The sequence below is a fragment of the Apteryx mantelli genome, chromosome 23, assembly GCF_036417845.1.
Source record: "Apteryx mantelli isolate bAptMan1 chromosome 23, bAptMan1.hap1, whole genome shotgun sequence".
Taxonomy (NCBI): Eukaryota; Metazoa; Chordata; class Aves; order Apterygiformes; family Apterygidae; genus Apteryx; species Apteryx mantelli.
The window spans coordinates 8,531,281-8,549,854 of record NC_090000.1 but is presented as its reverse complement, the minus strand read 5'-3'; the positions used below and the strand labels follow the sequence as shown (position 1 = coordinate 8,549,854).

At 60.9% G+C, this 18,574-nt stretch overlaps 1 protein-coding gene across 1 annotated transcript; it reads left to right on the top strand.

Annotated features, from left to right (window-relative positions):
- The first annotated feature begins 39 nt into the window (after positions 1-39).
- DCPS (decapping enzyme, scavenger) lies at positions 40-18,463 on the top strand. The gene is made up of 6 exons (XM_067310317.1): positions 40-260; positions 2,168-2,336; positions 9,696-9,841; positions 12,960-13,073; positions 16,477-16,587; positions 18,138-18,463. Exons 1-6 carry the CDS (start codon positions 45-47, stop codon positions 18,402-18,404), a joined length of 1,023 nt encoding a protein of 340 aa, XP_067166418.1. The 5' UTR covers positions 40-44; the 3' UTR covers positions 18,405-18,463.
- Positions 18,464-18,574: the final 111 nt, after the last annotated feature.

Below are 18,574 nucleotides of genomic sequence, written 5' to 3'. Positions count from 1 at the left end.
CCGCTCTGGGCGCCGCTCTCGGTGGCTGCCGCCGCTCTGGGCGCATGCGCAGTGGCGGCGCAAGCGCAGCGGCGGCCGCCATGGCGGAGTGCCCGCGCACAAAGAGGAAGCGCGAGGAGGACGAGGCGGACGCCGCCGAGCCCCGCGATGGCGTCGCCTCTGCTGCTCCTGCCGCCGCCGCTTTCCCCTTGGCCGAGCTGAGCGTGCGCCGCGTGCTGCGGGAGTCGGCGCGGGACAAGGCGATCTTTCTGCACGGGCAGGTACTGCGGGGCGCCGCGCCGGAGGGGGGCGACGAGCCTGAGGGGGGGGCGGAATGGGGGGGGGGGCGACGAGCCTGAGGGGGGGGGCGGAATGGGGGGGGGTGACGAGCCCGGGGGCGGAATGGGGGGCGGAGGGGGAGCGACGAGCCTGAGGGGGGGGCGGCTGGAGGCAGCGCGGCGCGTGAGGGGGCGACCGTTGGGGGGGGCGGGGCGGGGCCGCCGCGCGTGAGGGGGCGACCGTTGGGGGGGGCGGGGCGGGGCCGCCGCGCGTGAGGGGGCGACCGTTGGGGGGGGCGGGGCGGGGCCGCCGCGCGTGAGGGGGCGACCGTTGGGGGGGGCGGGGCGGGGCCGCCGCGCGTGAGGGGGCGACCGTTGGGGAGAGGGAAGGGCGCGCGCGTGAGGGGGCGACCGTTGGGGAGAGGGAAGGGCGCGCGCGTGAGGGGGCGACCGTTGGGGAGAGGGAAGGGCGCGCGCGTGAGGGGGCGACCGTTGGGGGGGGCGGGGCCGCCGCGTGTGAGGAGGAGGCGGCGGTCGGGGCTGCCCGGAGCCGCGGCGGGCTCATGGCGTCCCCCCCTCCCCCCCCCGGCCCCGGTGTCGGCCGTTCGCCCCGGGCCCGCGTGTCGCAGGGGCTCGGATCGAGGGGGCGAAGGCGGGAGGCTTTGCCGACGCAGAACATCCACCAGCGCGAAGCCGCCCCACGCGGACGGGACAGAAACGAGCATGCTCTTTGTAACAGAGCCCATTTAACGCTGCTGTTTTTAACTTCTTCCCACTGACACGGCCTTTTTGTATCAATAAAGATCACTTTGAAGCGTGTTCGAGTGGCCCCACACTTCCATTCCCAACTCGGGTGCTGTCCAAATCCCGTTTAATTCCTTGCTTCGCAGCACTGCGTTGAAAAGGGGAAGGTGGTGACTGGTCTCAGTAACAAAGCGCCGGAAACCCGTTTCGAGGTGGAGATTATTTTTTCGTATTAGCATATCTATTGTTTTGGGCCTGGAGATGAGTTTTTCGTGCTTAGCGTTTAAAATGAAATTAAACTGCGAATGAGCAGGTCGCTCAAGGCTTGTAAATAAGATGGACTTGTCAGTGAGGCACCGTGGAGGGGGAATTTGTAAGTACTCTTAATCTCGGCCTTGTGGCCAGGACGGTGTTGGGGGAGCGCCCGGCTGCGGTGTGGTGCGAGCCTCCCCGTGCTCCTCGGGGCTTGCAGCAGCGTTGCTCGGCGTGTAATTACGCAAACTTTATTAACCGGGGTGTGAATTAGGTTATGGTTCCGCTCCTGACTTGACTTAAGCGGGGCCTGGTGCTGGCTGTGCAGCCCGCGGTTTGGCTGTGTGCCGGTGTGACCGTAGGTGGTCGTCTGCTGGTCCTGGAGCTGCGCAGGGCGGAGATGGGACTGCCCCGGCAGCGGCAGGTGGGGGTTTATACTGGTCTGAACTGGGTGCGGAGCGTGACCGCCTCTGAATTGGGCGCCCTGGGTGAGTCCTGGGTGTAGGAGCGAGGCCTGCACCCAGGTCCCGTGTGAACGGGAGCGATTCGGAGCGTGCTCTGAACCCCGCACCACAAAACTGAGCGGCTCCACTAGGGCGAGGCCGGATCTGGTCCGGCTTGTGGCTCGCTCGGATCGGTGGTGGCAGTGGGCTGAGGAAGGTGTGCGGATGCTGCGGTTCCTCCGAGCAAGGCAGCCTGGGTTTGCTTGCTCACCTCCGGCGGTGTAACGCCAACCTCTGCCCTCTTCCCGCCCCTGCTCTGACCTGCGATGGAATCGGTGCCGTGGGGCAGCAGGGAGCCATCCATGGGGGCTGCCGGCAGGCCGAGGCAGCTGCCGTTCGCATCCGGGCATCAAACTCCGCAGCCAGCGTCGGAGCGGGGTTTGCTGAGCGCTTTTCCCCTCCTTGCTTTAGGTGACCGGTCCCTCTGGAGAAAGCACGGATGCTGTGGTGATCTTGGAGAAGACGCCGTTCCAGGAGGAGAAAATCCCCGAGCTGCTGCGAAAGCACGCGCGCCTGGAGCTGCAGATGCGCAACGACATCTACAGCACTTACCACCTCTACCCGCCGCCGGAGCTCAGCGGTAAGTTCCCGCTCCCGCCCGGAGGAACCGAGTTTAATGTAGTCAAAATGAGTGAAACGGATAGTCTTAAGTAAAAAGTTGTTGTAGTTCTGGATTAAGTTTTCAAACCATCTTAACGGGAAGCTTCCAAAACTCCTGTGTGTGTGATTATTTTTTATTATTATTTTTTAAAGGCTTTTTTGAGCCTGTGGTCTGGAAACTGTTTCCCAAGCAGCTACGGTCAGGGGCGGTGTGTGAATTTGCCATTTTTTGGCAGTCCCTCGTGCACCTGAGCGTGGCAGAGCGGTTCAGCGATAAGGGAGCGGTGGAGGAATTAATGGTGGCCCGGTGCGGAAGGGACTGATCTAGTCCGTGTCCGTCTTGGAGCTGCGCTGCCCGTAGCGTGCAGCTTTCAAGCAGGAAATCGAGCCTCGGGTTGTGCGTACGCATTATTCGCCCACCCAAACGCGGTGGCTTCCGCTCGGATGGCGGTGGGAACCCCAGCTGAATCCTCGCTGCTGCGGTAAGGACCCTTGTCCAGAGGGCTCCCTCTTCCCCTCCTCTGGGGCTTCCCAAAAATGCCGCTGTTCTAGCGCTGCTGCCCCCACTTTCCGTTGCGTGGGAAGGAAGCTTTGGAAACCTCCGTGCAAAACTGCTGCTGTTCTGCAGGCGGCTTTAAATCCGAAGTTTCAGCCTTAGGCCCCGTGTGAAGGGCGGGAGCGTTCCCTGCTCCAGGGGTTCTTCCTGATGCCCCGCGCGGGGAGACGGTTCCAGTTACCGTCCAGCGAGCCGAAGGACTCCGGCTTTGTGGCTGGCTGCCCCTCGGAGGTGGCGGCGCCTCGCCGGGATTCCCACGAGGTGGCATTGTAGCGCTGACGTCCCGCGGCCGCTTTCCGGCTCGCCGGCAGCGAGAGGCGCTGGGTGCTGCCGTCTGACTTTCTTTTACCGCTTTGTTACAGCGCCGCGTGACTCGATCGTTACTCCGATAGCGGGAACGTTCCTGATTTATGTCAGGCTGGGAGCCTTGTGCTTCAGCGCTTAATAACTTCCCTGCTGGGAGAGTTAATCTTCAGCCGTGTTCATAAAACTCGTGCTCCGTCTCGACGGCAGCCTACTTAAAATGAAAGGCCGCGAAGGCAGAGCGGTGCTGAGGTCAGGCTCCAGCCGGGGTTGCCGCCATCCCGGGGAGTTTTGGCTGGCGACGGCTCTGGGAGCCATCCAGCACCTCCAGCATCCGTTCTGCCAAAAAATGAGCCCTTGGGTAGTCCCGTTTCCGGGCTTTCTTTAAACTAAAGCCTCGCTGCGTCGTTCCTGTTTAATGCCGCACCGTGACTCTCTTCTCCGTAAGCTTCCACTTAGCAGGAAGGAGAAGCTCTGTGCGCTGGGAGGAGCAGGAAATTGCTTTGAGCCGAGTCAGGGCCCGAGGAGGCGCTTGACGTCGGCGCTGGAAGCCAATAAGCCTCGAGCAGGAAGACGAGAGGTTTCCTGCAGTGCTGCTCCGGCATCAGGGCGTGCAGGAAACCCCTCGATGCCAAGCGATCGCGCGGAGACTTAGCAAGCGGCCCGACTGGGCTGGGGGGTCGGAGGCGCGCGGGGATTTATCTTCTGGCACTCACGGGTTTCCACCCATCCGTGGCCTGACTCGTGGCATCCGGGAAGGGGGTTTTGCAGGAAAAGGTCAAACGTTGGCGTTGAGCAGTTCCCCTGAGAAGTCCTGGGTCCCTTGTCACGCGGAGGAGAGACGTGCCCCAGGGGTTTTACAGCCGCATCCCCCAACTCGACTCGCGGCTTTCTAAAGATAAAGTAAGAACACCGCTGCGAGCGGTCCGGCCTGCGGAAGGCACCGTGACCCGCAAGCCTCGGAGGCAGCTGTGGGAAGCGGGCGCGTTTTGGGTGCGAAATGCCGTGCGGGAGGAGCTGCGTGCTGCTCTCGATCCGCCGCCCTCGGCTGGAGGGGCCGAAAAGCTGGCGTGCCCGCGCTTTGCTCCGTGTCGCCTTTGTGCTCCGAGCACTCCGGCGGGCTCTGAGTTTCAGTGGGAAGCTGATGTTCTCTTTACCCTTCCCTTTGCCTGCCGCCTCCTTAAGTGAATCGGATGCTGTTCCGTCCCTGGAGTAAGCGAGCGCAGCCGTTATCCGCTGAAAGCTTCCTTTTATCCTGGGGGGGAAAGCAGCCCGGAGGCTGGGCGAGCGCCGTGTTTACGGCCACCAAAAGGGAGGCCGAAGGACACAGGTTACCTTGAGCAAATGCCTTCCTTCCTCCCTCTGCTCCGCCCTGGGAATAGCGGCTTCGCTCCGCTTCGGCTCGGCTCAAGGACAAGCTTTTGAGGGCTGAGAGCGCGCGCGAGAGGCGCGTCCTGGCTGGACGGCTCGAAGCTCGTTTACGTGCTTGCTGGAAACGGGACCTCGTCCCTGGCTTCCTCTGCTCGGACTCGCTGGCCACCGGGGGAGAGACGTGTCGCGGGTAAAATGGGAAGCGCGTTTGGGAAATGCATTTGGGAGCCGGTTTCAAAATGGTCGGAGTTCATCTGCAGGGCAGCCCCAACCCCCCTCTGATTGCGGAGGAGAAAGTTTGTTGGGCCGATTGGCCGGAGGGGTGGTGGGATTTACCATCGGAGGACGTGTCCTCTGTCCCCCCGGTCTGCTCCCTGGGAAGGAGAACACTTCCAGCTTTGTTGTAAGGCGGCCGCTGGATTCGGAGGGCAGTTGTTGGGATCGCTGTGCGTGGGTCGGCGTAACCAAACTAACCGCTTCCCCCTGTTTGGAAAACAAGGCGGCATTAACTGATAGGGAACGCGAGGGAGGAATGTAGTCCTCGTTTAACCGAGCTTTTGTTGCCTTGCATAATTGTCAATCCAGCGCCTTTCCCCCTCCTCCTGCCTCGATTTAAGAGGCAGCTTGTGTTTAAAGGTGCGAGACGCTGGCAGGGGAAGCCATGGCTCCGGGACTAGCCTGCGGAGGGAAGGGGAGCAAGGATCACTCTTCTAGCAAGGAAAAACCTTCCTGGGTGCCGAAGGATCAACCGTAAAAGCCAGATCGCTTAAGCAACATGTTCCTTAATGACATCCAGCTCCTGGTGATGCGTTTGTTCAACCCGTGTCTCTTTAGCAAAGAGCGTTTGCGGTTTCCAGGGAAATGTGGCCTCCCCTTGCCCGGCTGCTGAAGGATGTCGTATCCCGTGGCACCCGAGAGCCCCCGAATCCCGCCGGCGCTGCTGCTCGCCCCCGTGTTTGGCAGACGGGGTCTCGATTCCCTGGCGCGGCTCTGCGTGGCCGCGGCTGGGGCTACCTGTCACTCCTCCTTCTTACAAGTGTGGCCTGTCTTTGTGCTGCAGGCTGAAGCTTATTAGGTCTGGTCTAAAAACGAGTGCGTCGGGAGACGCTCCAGCTCAGCGTGGAGAAACTGTGGGAGGAAGGGAAGAGCGGGGGGAAGCCAGCAGGGAAACTATTGGGTCATGCAGGAAGTGATACATATTCCTACATTGCTGAGCCCAGAACGTGTCTGGTTTCAGGCAGCAGGAGCCAAACTCGCCGGAGCCGCGCTGTGACAGTCTCTCCCGGAGCCTGCGGCACTTCCAGAGCCTCCTTTCGGCACTCAGCCCGCCTGCGGATCCCTGCAAAGCGCTCTGGATTAACGCTTAAGCGAGTGGGCGGAGATAGGCTAGATCCAGGTGTTGCCCTGGCACTGCTGCGCATCTGTTATAAATGCTATTAGTCCAGCAGGGCTGGGGGGAGGTTAGTCGTGAGGGCTGCCTTAAAGGAGGGCCTAAAGGCGGAAAGGCAGCGCGGAAAGGAGCCGCACGTTACGGAACAGATGTCGTAAGGAGCAACCTGCAGGGAGGCAACGCAACTGTGGGTTTTTTTTTCCTGGTTCCCGTGCTTGACACTCTCCTGGCTTGACTGGATTTATTATAAGCCAAAGCGCCGTCTCAGTTCCCTGTTAGCAAAGGGAGGAAAATGCAGCTCTGCCCGAAAGCAGAGTCGGGTTGTTCCTGCCCCACAGGCTTCTCCCAACTCCTCAGCGCGTTTTCATTTATTTAAAACAAACAAAAAGACGAAAACGGGGATTTTTTTGAGCAGGATGAAAAGGGAGCACGAGGCGCCTGAGGCAGGAGGAGGCGCTGGTAGAGAGCCTGGATGCCTCCAGCACCTGAAATAGGATGGCTGCTTTGCTTTTCCCTCTGCCGGGATACGTTGTTCCTTTGAAAACCGGAATTGGGGAATTGGCTCCAGGATTAGGCCCTCCTGTTAATTCAATAAAAAACGCAGTGCAAGCTGACGGTAAAACGTGGGCTAAGATAAAACCGTCTCAAACGCCAGCGGGGTGCTGAGGGCGGCTCGGGCCGTGCTGTCGGTCTGGTCGGACTGTTTTGGGGGCGCAGGGAACCCGGGCTGATGCGTTTTGTCCTCGGCTTCCGGGAGCAGCTTGACGCAGCCCTTTACTCCCCCTGAATTCCTCAGATTGAGCTGGGGAACCTCTGTGGCCTGAAGCCTTGTTTCGTCTTGGTTTCTTTAATTCTCCCTCTTAGCAGGAGAGGAGCAAAGTCGTTTGTTCCTAGTCAGCTTTGAGCTTTGTTTTTTTCCTTCTGGGCAGCGAACCAAAGTGTGGACTATTCCCTCAAAAATCCAGCCGCTCCCTTTCTGGGATGAGCTGCCCGAATGGTGGTTTTGTACCATCAAAGCGCCTCTGGCCTCTATTTGCCCAAGTTCTCTCGACGAGACTTTTTTTACCTCCGGTTGATTGATGGTCGCTTCTGACTTCCTGAGCCAACCGCCGGCGCTTCGCGGAGTCCCCGGGCTGGCGTGTGGAAACGCGCTAGCTAACGCGCCGTGAGCGCGAGCGGAGACGCTCTGCGGCCCTTCAAAGAGCTTAAAACCAAGGAAGAAACCCCCCCCCCCGCCGCGTGCCAAGCGATTCCGTCCCCCTCTGTGCCCGCACCCGCACGGGTTTCGGCCACGCTGCGCCGTGCGCGATGCTTTAATGCTTGTGGAGCCTTTTGGGAACAGGGCGGCTCTTAAAGTTAAGTGCGGATGCGGTTGGTCGCCAGCAAATGGAAAGACTTAACAGCGAGACCACGGATGTTTTCCGTGAACGTTTTTCAGGCGGCTCCTCTGCTCTGTCGTTGCTGTTCGTTAGCTGCGTTGGGGCGTTTGGGGGTTGCCGAGACTTTCGGGAGGGAAACGCGGTTCCTTCCCCCTCTTCTTTCCCAAACATCTGCTGCTCGGCCGCAGCCGCGCGCTACAGGTTTCTCTGATCTCGCGTTACGCTTTGAAGCGCTTCAAGCGGCTGGCCGTGCCAAGAGCGGCCGCCCCGAGCCGCGGAGGTGGCGGTGCCCCTTTCCCGGCGGCGCCTCGCGGAGCCGAACCCGGCGAGGTTGGGATACTCGGGATGCTCTGCGGCTGCAGGGAAGCGCTCTGCAGAAGTGCAAAAAAAATAAGTACAGGTGCCCGTGTCGCAACCGTCCCCGGGGCGTGAGGGGCTTCACCGGAGGTCCTGCAGCGTGGAATTAATGTGTGGAAGCTTCAGCCTAAGGCTGAACCTGGTATTTTCTTCTCTTGGGTGTTTTTTTCCCCCCAGTGCTTTGTGCGTTTGTCTTTTTAAGCGAGGAGTGGAGGAGCTGCGGCCTGGTCCCTCGCTATTGCGTCATGCGGCTGGAAGTGCTAATCGAGTGCTGGAAAACCGCCCCGTTTGAGCATGTGTGCGGCGGGAACGGGACCAGGCTGCCCTTGTGGTTTGCGTTTTCGTTTTTCGCGTTACCAGCATTTTCCTGTGGATCTCGTTAAGCCGCGCTTGGCAGGGAATGAGAAGGCAGAGTCTGCCGGCTTGTGCAGTGCTGCCTGGAAAGGAAAAAGAGAAGAGGAAAAAACCTTTTTTTTCCCCCAAGTCCTGGCTTTAAGAACAAATAGATGTTTAAATTCGCTGTTTGGGGAACATAATACGCCGAGCGTGAAGTGTAACTGTTCTGTACGCGGTGACTTGGCCGGTGGTGCGTAGCCGGCGCCCGTCACGACAGCGGCGAAGCCTTGGTGCCAGCGGGGAGCCGGAGCTCGCTATGAGCGTCTGGATCGCGGGACGGCTGCAACGTCGCGTGGCCGCTCGCGAGGGGCGCCGAGCCGTCCCCGCTCAGTGGCTGTCCGCAATCGGGAAGCGGCTTTGCCGGCCGCCTTCCTTGGTGGGAATCGGGGCGGCTTGAGCGAAGCTGCACGAGCCCGTCCTGCGCCGGGGCTGTAGCGTGCGGTCGCTTCCGCCTTAGCGTCGCGCTCGCCTGCCACGCTGGCTAGGGAGGGTCCCCGGAGGGGTGGGGATAGGGCGATGGGATGGCTTCCGGCTCTCCCTGAGGAGCAGCGCTCTAATCCCTTGGGAGATGAGCTATCTCCAGTCCGAGTGTGGCTGTGCCGCCGTGTCCCTGAGTCTTGCTCCGAGTTGGTGCTTCCTAATGTATCAGCGCTGCCGAACGGTCCCTGGATGTGCAAGCAGAGGAGGCTCGTGAGCGTCTCTGCTTTCCTTCGGATGTTCCCGTTGCTGCAGCTTAGCTTGCCGAGGATTTCGGGGTGTCCCTGCTGGCTTTCTCCAGGAAGCACCCCGCGTGCCAGCCGTGCTGCAGATGGCAGCCTGGATCTCCTCAAACCTTTCCGGCGGCATCCAGTTCCCTCCCCCCATTTAACCGCCAATTCCTGGTTAGGAGGGAGCGAAAGCCGACTTCCCTGGCCGGGCAATGAGCCCGGAGCTCTGCGGGGTGGCCTGGACCCCACCTTCCAGCAGCAGTGGCTCTCCCCATCCTTGCCGGCCGGCCCCGGAGCAGGCAGGTGCCGTGGTGCTCCGAGCCCGGCGGCTCCTCAGGCCCGGCCTGGCCCTGGCACGGAAGTGAGCGGCTCCCGGCCCAGCCGGTTCAGTGACAGCAGAAAGCAGCTAAATGCTTGCTCGTTAGCTCCTGATTAACCTCCTGCTTCGGAACGAGGAAAAAAGGCTTCCGCGCAGGGCGGTGCTGTGCTCCGCTCCTGCCCTGACCGCACAAGCTCTTCCTCGGAAGGCCCGGCTCTGCCCCGCCGCTGCTGTCAGGGCTGACCAGGGTGGGAAAGTCCTGCCGCACGCTATGTGCGGTATGCCAATCCGCCCAGACTGGAAATACAGGCTCCGACCCGGGTGCCGGCTTATCGCTTTCCCGGTCCGCAGCTGTAGGAATGTTTCCTGCTAAAGAGTGGCAGGAGCCCTGGAATTTAACCTATTTGTTTGCTTCTTAGGTCGGTTCCCCCCCCCGCCGCTATTTTAGCGATATCTCGTTTGAAACGTTAGCGTGACCTTTATTAGAAGGGAAAACAGAGTTAGCGGGGGCGGAAGGAGGTTTCGTCTCCGTTATAACTCGATAACCATCTTCATTTGTAGAGATAAAAACCACGGTGGTGTATCCTGCCACGGAGAAGCACCTGCGGAAGTATCTCCGTCAAGAAGTGCACCTCGTCCGAGAAACCTGGGAGGATTACAAGAACATAACGCTGCCCTTCATCCAGTCCCAGAGCTTCAGCCTCCAGGTGGGTGCCGCCGGGAGCCGGGAGCCCGGAGACCCTCTCTTCCCTCTGGGCAGCCTGTTCCCGAACAGGATCGGCTGCGGACTGTGCAGGGTGATTGAGCTGCGATGCCTTGCGCTTGCTGCCTGTTCCCTCGGGAACATCCGCTTAAGTGTTGCGCTTTCCTGAGGAGGTCTGAGCTTTGGGGTGAGGCCGGCAATGCTAAAACGGGGCGTTTTCCCTTAAAATCCCGCGCTGTCGCCGTCCTTTTGTCCTCCCTGTGGCAGGTGGCGCTTGTGCCTTTTTATGGAGAAGTGATGTCTGCCGTAGAGATGTGCTTCCATTTTTCCTGGCTCCGTCCCTACCTCATCCCTCTCCTTTAGGGAGAGAAGGAACGCGCGTCCCTAGTCTGTAGGGACCAATTTGTGCCAGCTTGCGCAGAAGGGGGAGTAAAACGAATCCCGGCAGGGCCCGGCTTCCTGAGAAATCGGGTTTCGCTTTTCCAGTGCGTTAAAAGCGACGGATTTGCTTGTGTCTCTAACGCGTGCGGCCGTGCTGTGAGCTGGGAACCAGCATGGCCCCAACGGCTCCTGAAGCTAGTCCGCGCCTTCGGCACGCTCCCCTCCGGGATGCTGCCTCTGCAGCTCGCTGGTGAGGGTCTCCTGAGGCCGTAGGGGAAAAATAACCTCCTGACAGCTGCCTTCGGAAGTTGCTGGAGCAAGGCCTCCGCGGCCGTCGCGCTGACAGCTTGCGGGCGACTCCTGCGCCGTGCCGATATGCGGAAGCGCCTTCCCGCTGGCCGTCGGGACGGTCCGTCTCGGCTGAGCTGTGACATCTTGGCCTGCACAGTCTGGCGACGGGTCCCTGAGCTCTGTGACTCGATAACGGAGCTTCTCGTCTTTGTCCGACCGGCTTCCCCGAGCGGAGGAAGGAGGAACGCGGAGGGCGACAGAAGCCGGGGGGTTACAGAGGAGGCTCTGTTCCCCGCCGGGAGGAGGCCTGTGTCCGAGGCCTGGATGTTTTCAGCACAGTGGTCGCATTGTGGAGCCGGGCTCTGGACGCCTGTTGTCCTCCCCAGGCCGGTACCGGCATCGGCCGGAGCTCCCGGCCCGTCACCCGCTGATCATATGAGGCAGCACCAGCTTCAGACTTAGCTCATGCGCTCGGGGCCTGCCGAGGGCTTGGCGCTGCCGGAGAGAGCAGGCAGAGGGAAGCGAAAGGCAAACTTTGATTTCCTGCCCTGCCCCCTTCTGGGGTCACAGCACAGCAATCTCGTGCCAGGCCTTCCGAAATCTCTCCGAGAATCTAATCTTCTGTACGATGTTGTTGCTAGGTAGAAAAGAAACATAAGGGCGGAAAAAAAAACAGGATCAAGGGAGGAGAGGTTTGTTTGTCCCCAAGGATATCTCCAGGTCACTTCACAATGATATTAAGTTTTGATGGGATTAACTGAGCTCCTGGCAGTTCCCCCACAGGATTTTCTTTCACCTTGGCTGTGCGCGCACCATCCGCTGACCCGGTTCGCTCGGTGCCTGCGCCGCCGGTGGTGGTTCGGTTCTTCTGCACCTGCTCGGAGTAACCGAGGGGTCTCGGAGCTAAGCTCGGCCGCAAGATAAGTGTGACCGTGATTAGTATTAGGTTTGGCTTAGACGCTTGTCCGCGTCCTTAAGACAAGAGCGGTTTGCCTGCGAGCTAACGTCTCAGTTACGGCTTTATTTTCTCGGGGATTAGCTGGGCGGAAGGCTGACGTTTCGAAACGAGTTAGGTAAGCGTCCGACCCCATCCGGTTCCTCCACCTCGTCTTGTCTCTCCGGAGCTGGCTGATGTTGGCAGCCGTCGGTAAGGCCCGAGGTGGTGTTAAAGCCTTGCCTAAGGCGCCGGGAGTGCTTGCGGTTGAGGAACAGGCCGCAGCTATTCCGGTGCGGCAGGACCCCTGCGTTTGGCAAGGCAGTCCGCGTTTCGAAGCTTTAACCGCGGAGGAACGAGGGCGAGCTGTTCTAACCAGCTGCCCGTGAGCGTGGCCTGTCTTGCCGGGCCTGAAGCGCCTGGCTTGCTCCGAGCGTCCCCGGGGCCTGTGCCCCGCTCTTGCCGTGCGGCCGTTAAATCGGCAGGGCTTGAACTCCTGCCTTGCGGATCCGGAGTCGCGCTGCGGCCGCGCGCCGGGGCCTCAAGGCAGCGGGGAGTTCCCGCTGCGCTCATCACCGCTTCCTGGGGAAAACTCTCGGTGCCTGAGCTCGCCTGACGCTGCGGCGAGCAGCAGACCTGGCTCGCTTTTCGGAGCGTTGCTTTCATTACACGTAACGAATTAATCGAAAGCCTTAACGACGAGCAAGGCCGTGGGAGGGCGATTTGGCAAAGCCCGTGGGAGGAACTCGCAGGGGCGACACTGCAGGCCATCGTGTTAACGGGAAGGCTGCAACGCGGCGCGTTGACCGGAGCTCTTGGCCCTCGGAGGGTTTTCAGCCCCGCAAGCCCCCCCAGCCGCGGGAGCTGGCCTGCGTAGCTGGAGTCAGGCTTGCCTAAAACCCGTTAAAGTCTTTTTGGCTCGCACGAGAAACTGAGCCGTCCAAATGCTACGCGCAAAGTTGTGCGTGGGGGGGTTTGTTTGATAAGAATTTGTAGGGTGGCGAGGGGGAGCAGAGACGCGGTGGTGTGCGCTTAAAAACCTGGTTTAGTACCTTAAGCAGCCTCAATATCGGCTTCTAAAGCAGCCGGATCCGTTTGGAGCGCAGCTAGACCCTGTCGGGGAGAATTACTTCCAAATCCGCTTCAATGCAAATATAACAGCTTCTACAGCGGACTGAACCATGTTCGTTCAATACCTCGTCTCCAGCTGCGGCCGATCCTTAACGCTCGAGAGGAAAACCCGACTCCCTGCCTAACTCGGCAAGCCGGTGCCGCAGCGCCGTGCGGGGGGGTCCGCAGGGGATCTTTTACCTAAGGTGCTCACGATACCCGGTGTACGTGTGAGGGCATCACGTTTAATTAACTACCCGTTATTGGCCATGAAATTATTTGGCCTTTTCAAAATAGAGTTGTTTTTTTAATATTTTACTTGTGAATAGGCATAAATCCACGCTCTTGGGCTAAACGTGCCTGATCCTGTTTCTCTGCTGGCTTATAAATCCCCTTTCTCTTTCAGTGGGTCTATAACATCCTGGAGAAGAAAGCTGAGGCTGATCGAATAATCCATGAAAACCCGGATCCCTGCGATGGCTTTGTTCTAGTCCCGGACTTCAAGTGGAATCAAAGCCAGGTTTGTTTGCTGCTCTTCCCGTCTCTGAAGGGACACCGCTCGTTCAAAGGTGACGCGGAAGAAACGTCCGCTCGCCTATTAATAGCGCACGGATGCGGATTTTAGTAGGGGAACGTCTCCTTCCTGCTCGCGGCGTCGTTAGGTAATGATTTGCTAATGATTCAGGTGTTTTTATCGCGTGCAAATTACGGACCCTGCAAAACACTCATCTCGCTGCTGCTCGGTGGCTTTAGCTTCGCTTTCTTTCCTGCTTTGAACCCAAATCCAGCTGCGTATTTATTCTTGACGGATTTGTTCTGGGCTTTGTAAGCCCCCAACTTCAGGCGTTAATCAGGCAGATGTGCTGTCCTGCGGTTGCTCCGCTTAACTCTCCCCTGCGCGGTATTAAACAGGCGGCTCTTAGCGTAGGAGCGGCCGCTTGTTGAAACCCAGAGGTTTTAGGCCGGGCTGTAATCTCGAACGGAGCGGCCCATTGTTTCCTTCGCCTCCGGCTCGGGTTCACTGAAGACGTCAACGCCTGCCGGCTGCTCGTGGGGATGAAACGCCCGAAGCCGTCGGCGGAGCCAAAAACGTCCCCTGCGTGTTTCTCCTCCGAAAGCCGCTGTGGGTGGCGGCGAGGCAAAGCTGCTGTTTGATGAAAACTTGCGAACGGGAGCCAAAAATAAGCCGCGCTTGTGAGCCGTTTCTCTTGCCGAGTGTGGGCCAGAGGCGGCTCGGGAGTCGGAGGAACCTATTTCTTGCCTGGCGCCGAGTTGTTCGCGGCGCAGCCTCGGGCGAAAGGCTGGCTGAGGACGCGCGAGCGAGCGTCTGCAGAGGGGCATCTAGATGCGCTGAATTCCCCCCGCGGCTTCTCCAAAAACCCCCTAAAGTACGTGGAGAAAACTCCCTTGCGCTGCTGCTGCTTCGCCGGAAGGTGAGACCTCGAGCGCAGGGGGGGTTTCGCAAAGCCGCTGTAAACCTGCGCTCGCGCTTACGGTTCTGCCTTGCTCGGTGCCTTTAACCTCGCGGCCTCGGCCTGCCTCCTGCCTGCGTGGCAGTAGCGACAGCCAGCGCTCCGAGCGGATGCCGCGCGTTCCCCGCGCCTGGCCTCCCGCTCCCTCGCTGTGCGCAGAGTCCCCGCGACTGAACACTGCGGCTCCCGTCTCCGTTCGGAGACAGATGGGCTGGAAACTGCTTCGGGTTTTTTTTTGGGACTTGCTGTATCCCTGTCTCGGCGCTGGCGCGGTTGGGGAGCGCGTAGATGGCGGCATTTGTCTTGGGGGAATCTCTCCTCGGCTCCGAGCGAGGGCCGAACCCGGAGGCCTCGGCGCTCCGGTGAGCACCGCTCCCTTCCATCTTGCAGCCGCCGCGTAAACAGGCCTTGATGTTCCTAATGGTCGCAGGCTGGCTCGAAATCCCACGTTTGAAGGCTGCTGGGAAACGTGAAAGGCTCGGTGGGCTGCTGAGCTCGCTGCTGGCAGCGAGCGAACGACCTTAATTTGGGAAAACGCTGCTGGAGGAGGCGAGTCCCTTAGGAAGGGAAGCGGCGGAGTGGGAAGCGTTACCCGAGCTCTCGTTACAGGCTTCTGTGCGCGGTCTGGTCTCCGTGTCGAGCAGGTACGCGCAGCTCCTGTTCGGTGAGACTGTCCCGGGAAAGGCTGGAATTGTCCGACTTCCCGCAAGGCAGGAGAGACGCATGCTCGGGAAAGAGGGAACGTCTTTCAGGTTAGATGTCGGCGTAAATAAACGATATCCCGGAAGCCGCAACGCGTTTGAGTGCGATGTGTCTCCGGTCCTGATGCATTAGATGCACTCGGGAGCTGTCGGAACAGATCTCGTCGTCGCAGCGGCCGCTCTTCAAAGCGCTCGGATGCTCCGGTTCATCCGACCGGTGCGCTCCGCGGGCGGTGTCTCGAGCGCCCCTGCTTGCCTTGCCTTGCCGCTGAGCTCCGGGCTAGCGGGAGGCCGGCCGGGAGCAGCGGGCTATGCTTAACGGTAGTGAGTTGATGCCTTAAAAAAAAGCCTACGGTGGCGGTTTGACAGCTCGGGCTGCGCGGAGGAGCACGGCTCTCGGCAAAGCCGTGCCTGCAGGGCCGATCCGGCTGCCTCTCGCTTTTCTCTTCCAAGGCCGCGGGAGCCGCCGGGGCGTTGCCGGCATTACGTCACCGAGGGCCTTTTGAGCAACAGCCTTATTTACTTCAAACAGCAGCATCCAGCTGTTGTTCTAAGAAGCGCCGCTCGCTTTCCTCTTGCGTGCCAGCTCCAATCTGAGTGGGACGCTGTAACGCGCCATCTTTTTCCGGAGCTGCATGTGGGCCGCTCCGGGAAGCAGCGAATGGGCTGCGAGAATAGCTCTGCTCGCTGGACGGAGATGAAAGCCTGGCGCTCGGAGAGTCCCCGAGCGGGGTCTGGAGAGCGGCTCTGGCAACAAACGTCTGCTTCGGACTTGCCAGATGGGTTTCGTAGAGCTGGGCCTTGGGTGTGCGAGTGCTTCGTTTTACGGCGAGTGAACGGGCGCGGACAGGGATTCAAACGCCCCGGGATTGCGCGCCGGGGTGTTCCGGAAACGTAGGCGGTTGAAGAGCGAGCCCTAAGCAGTTGCTTGCTGGGATACGGCGTAACTGCAGAGCAGAAAGAGGTGGTGACGGCAGCCGCCGCTGCACAACACCTTCATTTGTAGCAGTGCACCTGTCCGTGCGCCTGTATCGTGCCTCCAGGGCTGCTCGCGGCCCTCGGAGCACTGAGTTCCCTACAAGAGCGACTTCATCCCTGGGGTTTTACCTTCGGCATAGTCGTGCTGCAGAATGACTTGATTTAGCGCTCGTTTTTTAAACGTGTAATGATCCGTACCCGTGTGTGTCATCGGACGGTTAGCTGGGAAGGTGCCGCTGGGGGTGGCGGAGGTCCGGCTGAAGAGCCGCCGAACGGCTGCATCTCGCCGCGTTGGTGGTGTCGGCCGATGGACGAGGTCTTCGGCAGCTGTTTGTAGAACCGGAGCGGCTGGGAAGCGGCGCCGGAGCGGGACCGTGGGAGCCTTTTCATTTGGAAGCCCTGTAGCTATGGCTCTGGCCTCTGGAGCGCGTTGTAAATCCCCGTCTGAGCGCCAGCGCGGGGGGATATTACGGACGGGCAGCGTATTCCTGTGAAAGGTGCGTTAGCTTTGGAGCCCGAAATACGCTGGAGAGAGAGGACGGAGGAAACTCCCTAGGATCGTGCTCGTTTGGGAGCGCTGAAACGAGATGGGGTGATGATGGAGGCCGCGTGCAGCGTCAAGGCGCTGACCGCTCCGCCTACGAGCTGAGAGCGCGTTTGCGGTCGCGTCGTTTCCTGCCTGGGGGTGAAGTTGTCTCCTGTTTGCTGGTGGTCTGGTGCCTCCGCCGGCGCCTCCTCACCGGCTCCGTCCGTGTGCTCTGTCTCTCTGCAGCTGGACGACCTCTATCTGATCGCCCTCGTTCACCGCCGGGATGTGAAGTCGCTTCGGGACCTCACCGGCGAGCACCTGCCCCTGCTGAGGAACATCCTGCGGGAAGGGCAGGTGAGCGCGGGGCCGGGGCGGCTCCCGTGCCGGCTGCCGCCGCTGGGCTGCGTCGCGCTGCGGTGCCCGGCCGATGCGCCGCTTCGGGGAGCGGAGCGCCGTGGTGAAAAGGGGGGCGCTTTGAATCCTGCCCGGTGCTCCGGCCTCTCCGCCCGTGAGGCCGCGTGCGTTACGACAGTGTCCCGAACCGCTCCAGGCGCCAGGCAGGGCTCGGGGCCTAGGAAAGCAGCAAGGCTCTGCGGGGCCATGGGAAGTGTTTCCTGGTTTCCTTTCCTCCTTGATTTATCCCTTCTCCTGGGACGTGGAGGAGGGGGGGGTGGATGCCTCCCTCGCCGAGGCCGGAGCGGAGCTGCCCGGCGAGCCGTGCGCCCTGCGTTAGGGTCTGTCTCGGCGGTGCCCCCTCCCAGCGGCGTCCCCGTGGCCTGGCTGCGCTGCCACCTCCCTTCCCGGAGACCCCGGTGGCTTCTCTGTTCCCAGTGCCGAGTGCTAACGGCACGGCCGCTAATGGGGTTGGCACAGCGGGGTGGCTTGTGCGTCGCTGCAGCTCATTCCGGGAGAAGGGAGCGTCTTCCTGGAAGGGGCTGGGAGAGGTGCTGGATGCGGCTGAGATGATCCATCCCTTCGGAGAAGGATCTTGCACGGCTTTAAGAAGAAAACGCCCTCTTTCTCCTGGCAGCTGGGCTGGGAGCGGCGGCAGCGCTGGCCGCCTTGGCACCGGCACTTCCCACTGCGGCCAGCGAGCTCCTCGCCCCTTCCCGCACGGAGCAGCAGCGCTCCCAGGCCCTCCGAGCGCCTCTGGCTGCCCTAAAGCTCTCATGGGTTAAATCCAGCCCCCTGTGCTCGGCAGCGGGGAGTGTAGCTCAAAGCGCGACGGAGTTTCTCCTTCCCTTGGTTGCGTTGGAAATTTGGAAAGTAATTGCAGTGGGGAAAGCGGAGATTAATTAAGAGATTAGTCGGGGGATCGCGGCGTGCTGAGCGGCGGAGCAAGGCGGCGTGCCGGCGTTCGCTGTTGCCGTTTATAGCTTTAATTATGCCGGCTGGTAACGGGATCCTGGAACAGGCCGAGTGAGCCGGGGAGATAAGGGTGGAATGGAAACAGCGCGAGTGAGCGGGTGGCGGAAATCCCTGTCCGGCTGCCTCCCGAGGGACCGACAGGCAGGGATCCTCGGGGAGGAGGGGGGTCGGCGCCCAAGAGCTCTGCCTGTCCCAATTCCCTTTCTCCCACTGTGCCGGGGAGGAAGCAGAAATGGCGGTTCTCCTCCCTCTCCGCCTGCGGGGTTTCGTCGAGCCGCTTCCCTTGACGTTCGCCCCGTCCGAGCCTACGGTCCTCCTCCGCCCACGGGTCGCCTCCGGCTCGCGTAACTTGGACACGGCCGGTGGCTTGTCAGCTGCGGCATCGGCCTCCTTTGGGAATCCGGGAAGGAACGCGTCGGTGCTGGAGAAGGAGATCCCGAGTTCAGCGGAAGCTCTTGACCCCCCGTGTCCTCCCTAATCCCTCGGGCGTCTCCCGCGCGGTGCCGCCGCCGCTCCTCACCCGTCTCTCTCCCCAGGAGGCCGTAGCGGAGCGCTTCGGCGTGCCCGGCTCCCGGCTGCGCGTCTACCTGCACTACCAGCCCTCCTACTACCACCTGCACGTGCACTTCACGGCGCTGGGCTACGAGGCGGCGGGCAGCGCGGCGGAGAGGGCCCACCTGCTCGCCGACGTGCTCGACAACCTGGCGCTCGACTCCCGCTACTACCAGCGGCGGGCCCTGACCTGCGCCCTGCGGGCGGATGAGCCGCTCCTCGCCAAATTCCGGGAGGCGGGGAGGCTCTGAGCTCGGCGCGCCCTCGCCTTTGTACCTCCTTATTTTAATAAATACAGATTTTTTTTAAGAAAAAAGGTTTCCGGTGCTTTTTTTAAACTCAGGTTTTGTGCAGATTGGGCCTGGCGGCCCGTCGCTATGGAAACGGCTCCTGCTTCAGTCGATCAGAGCGGCGCTCGAGT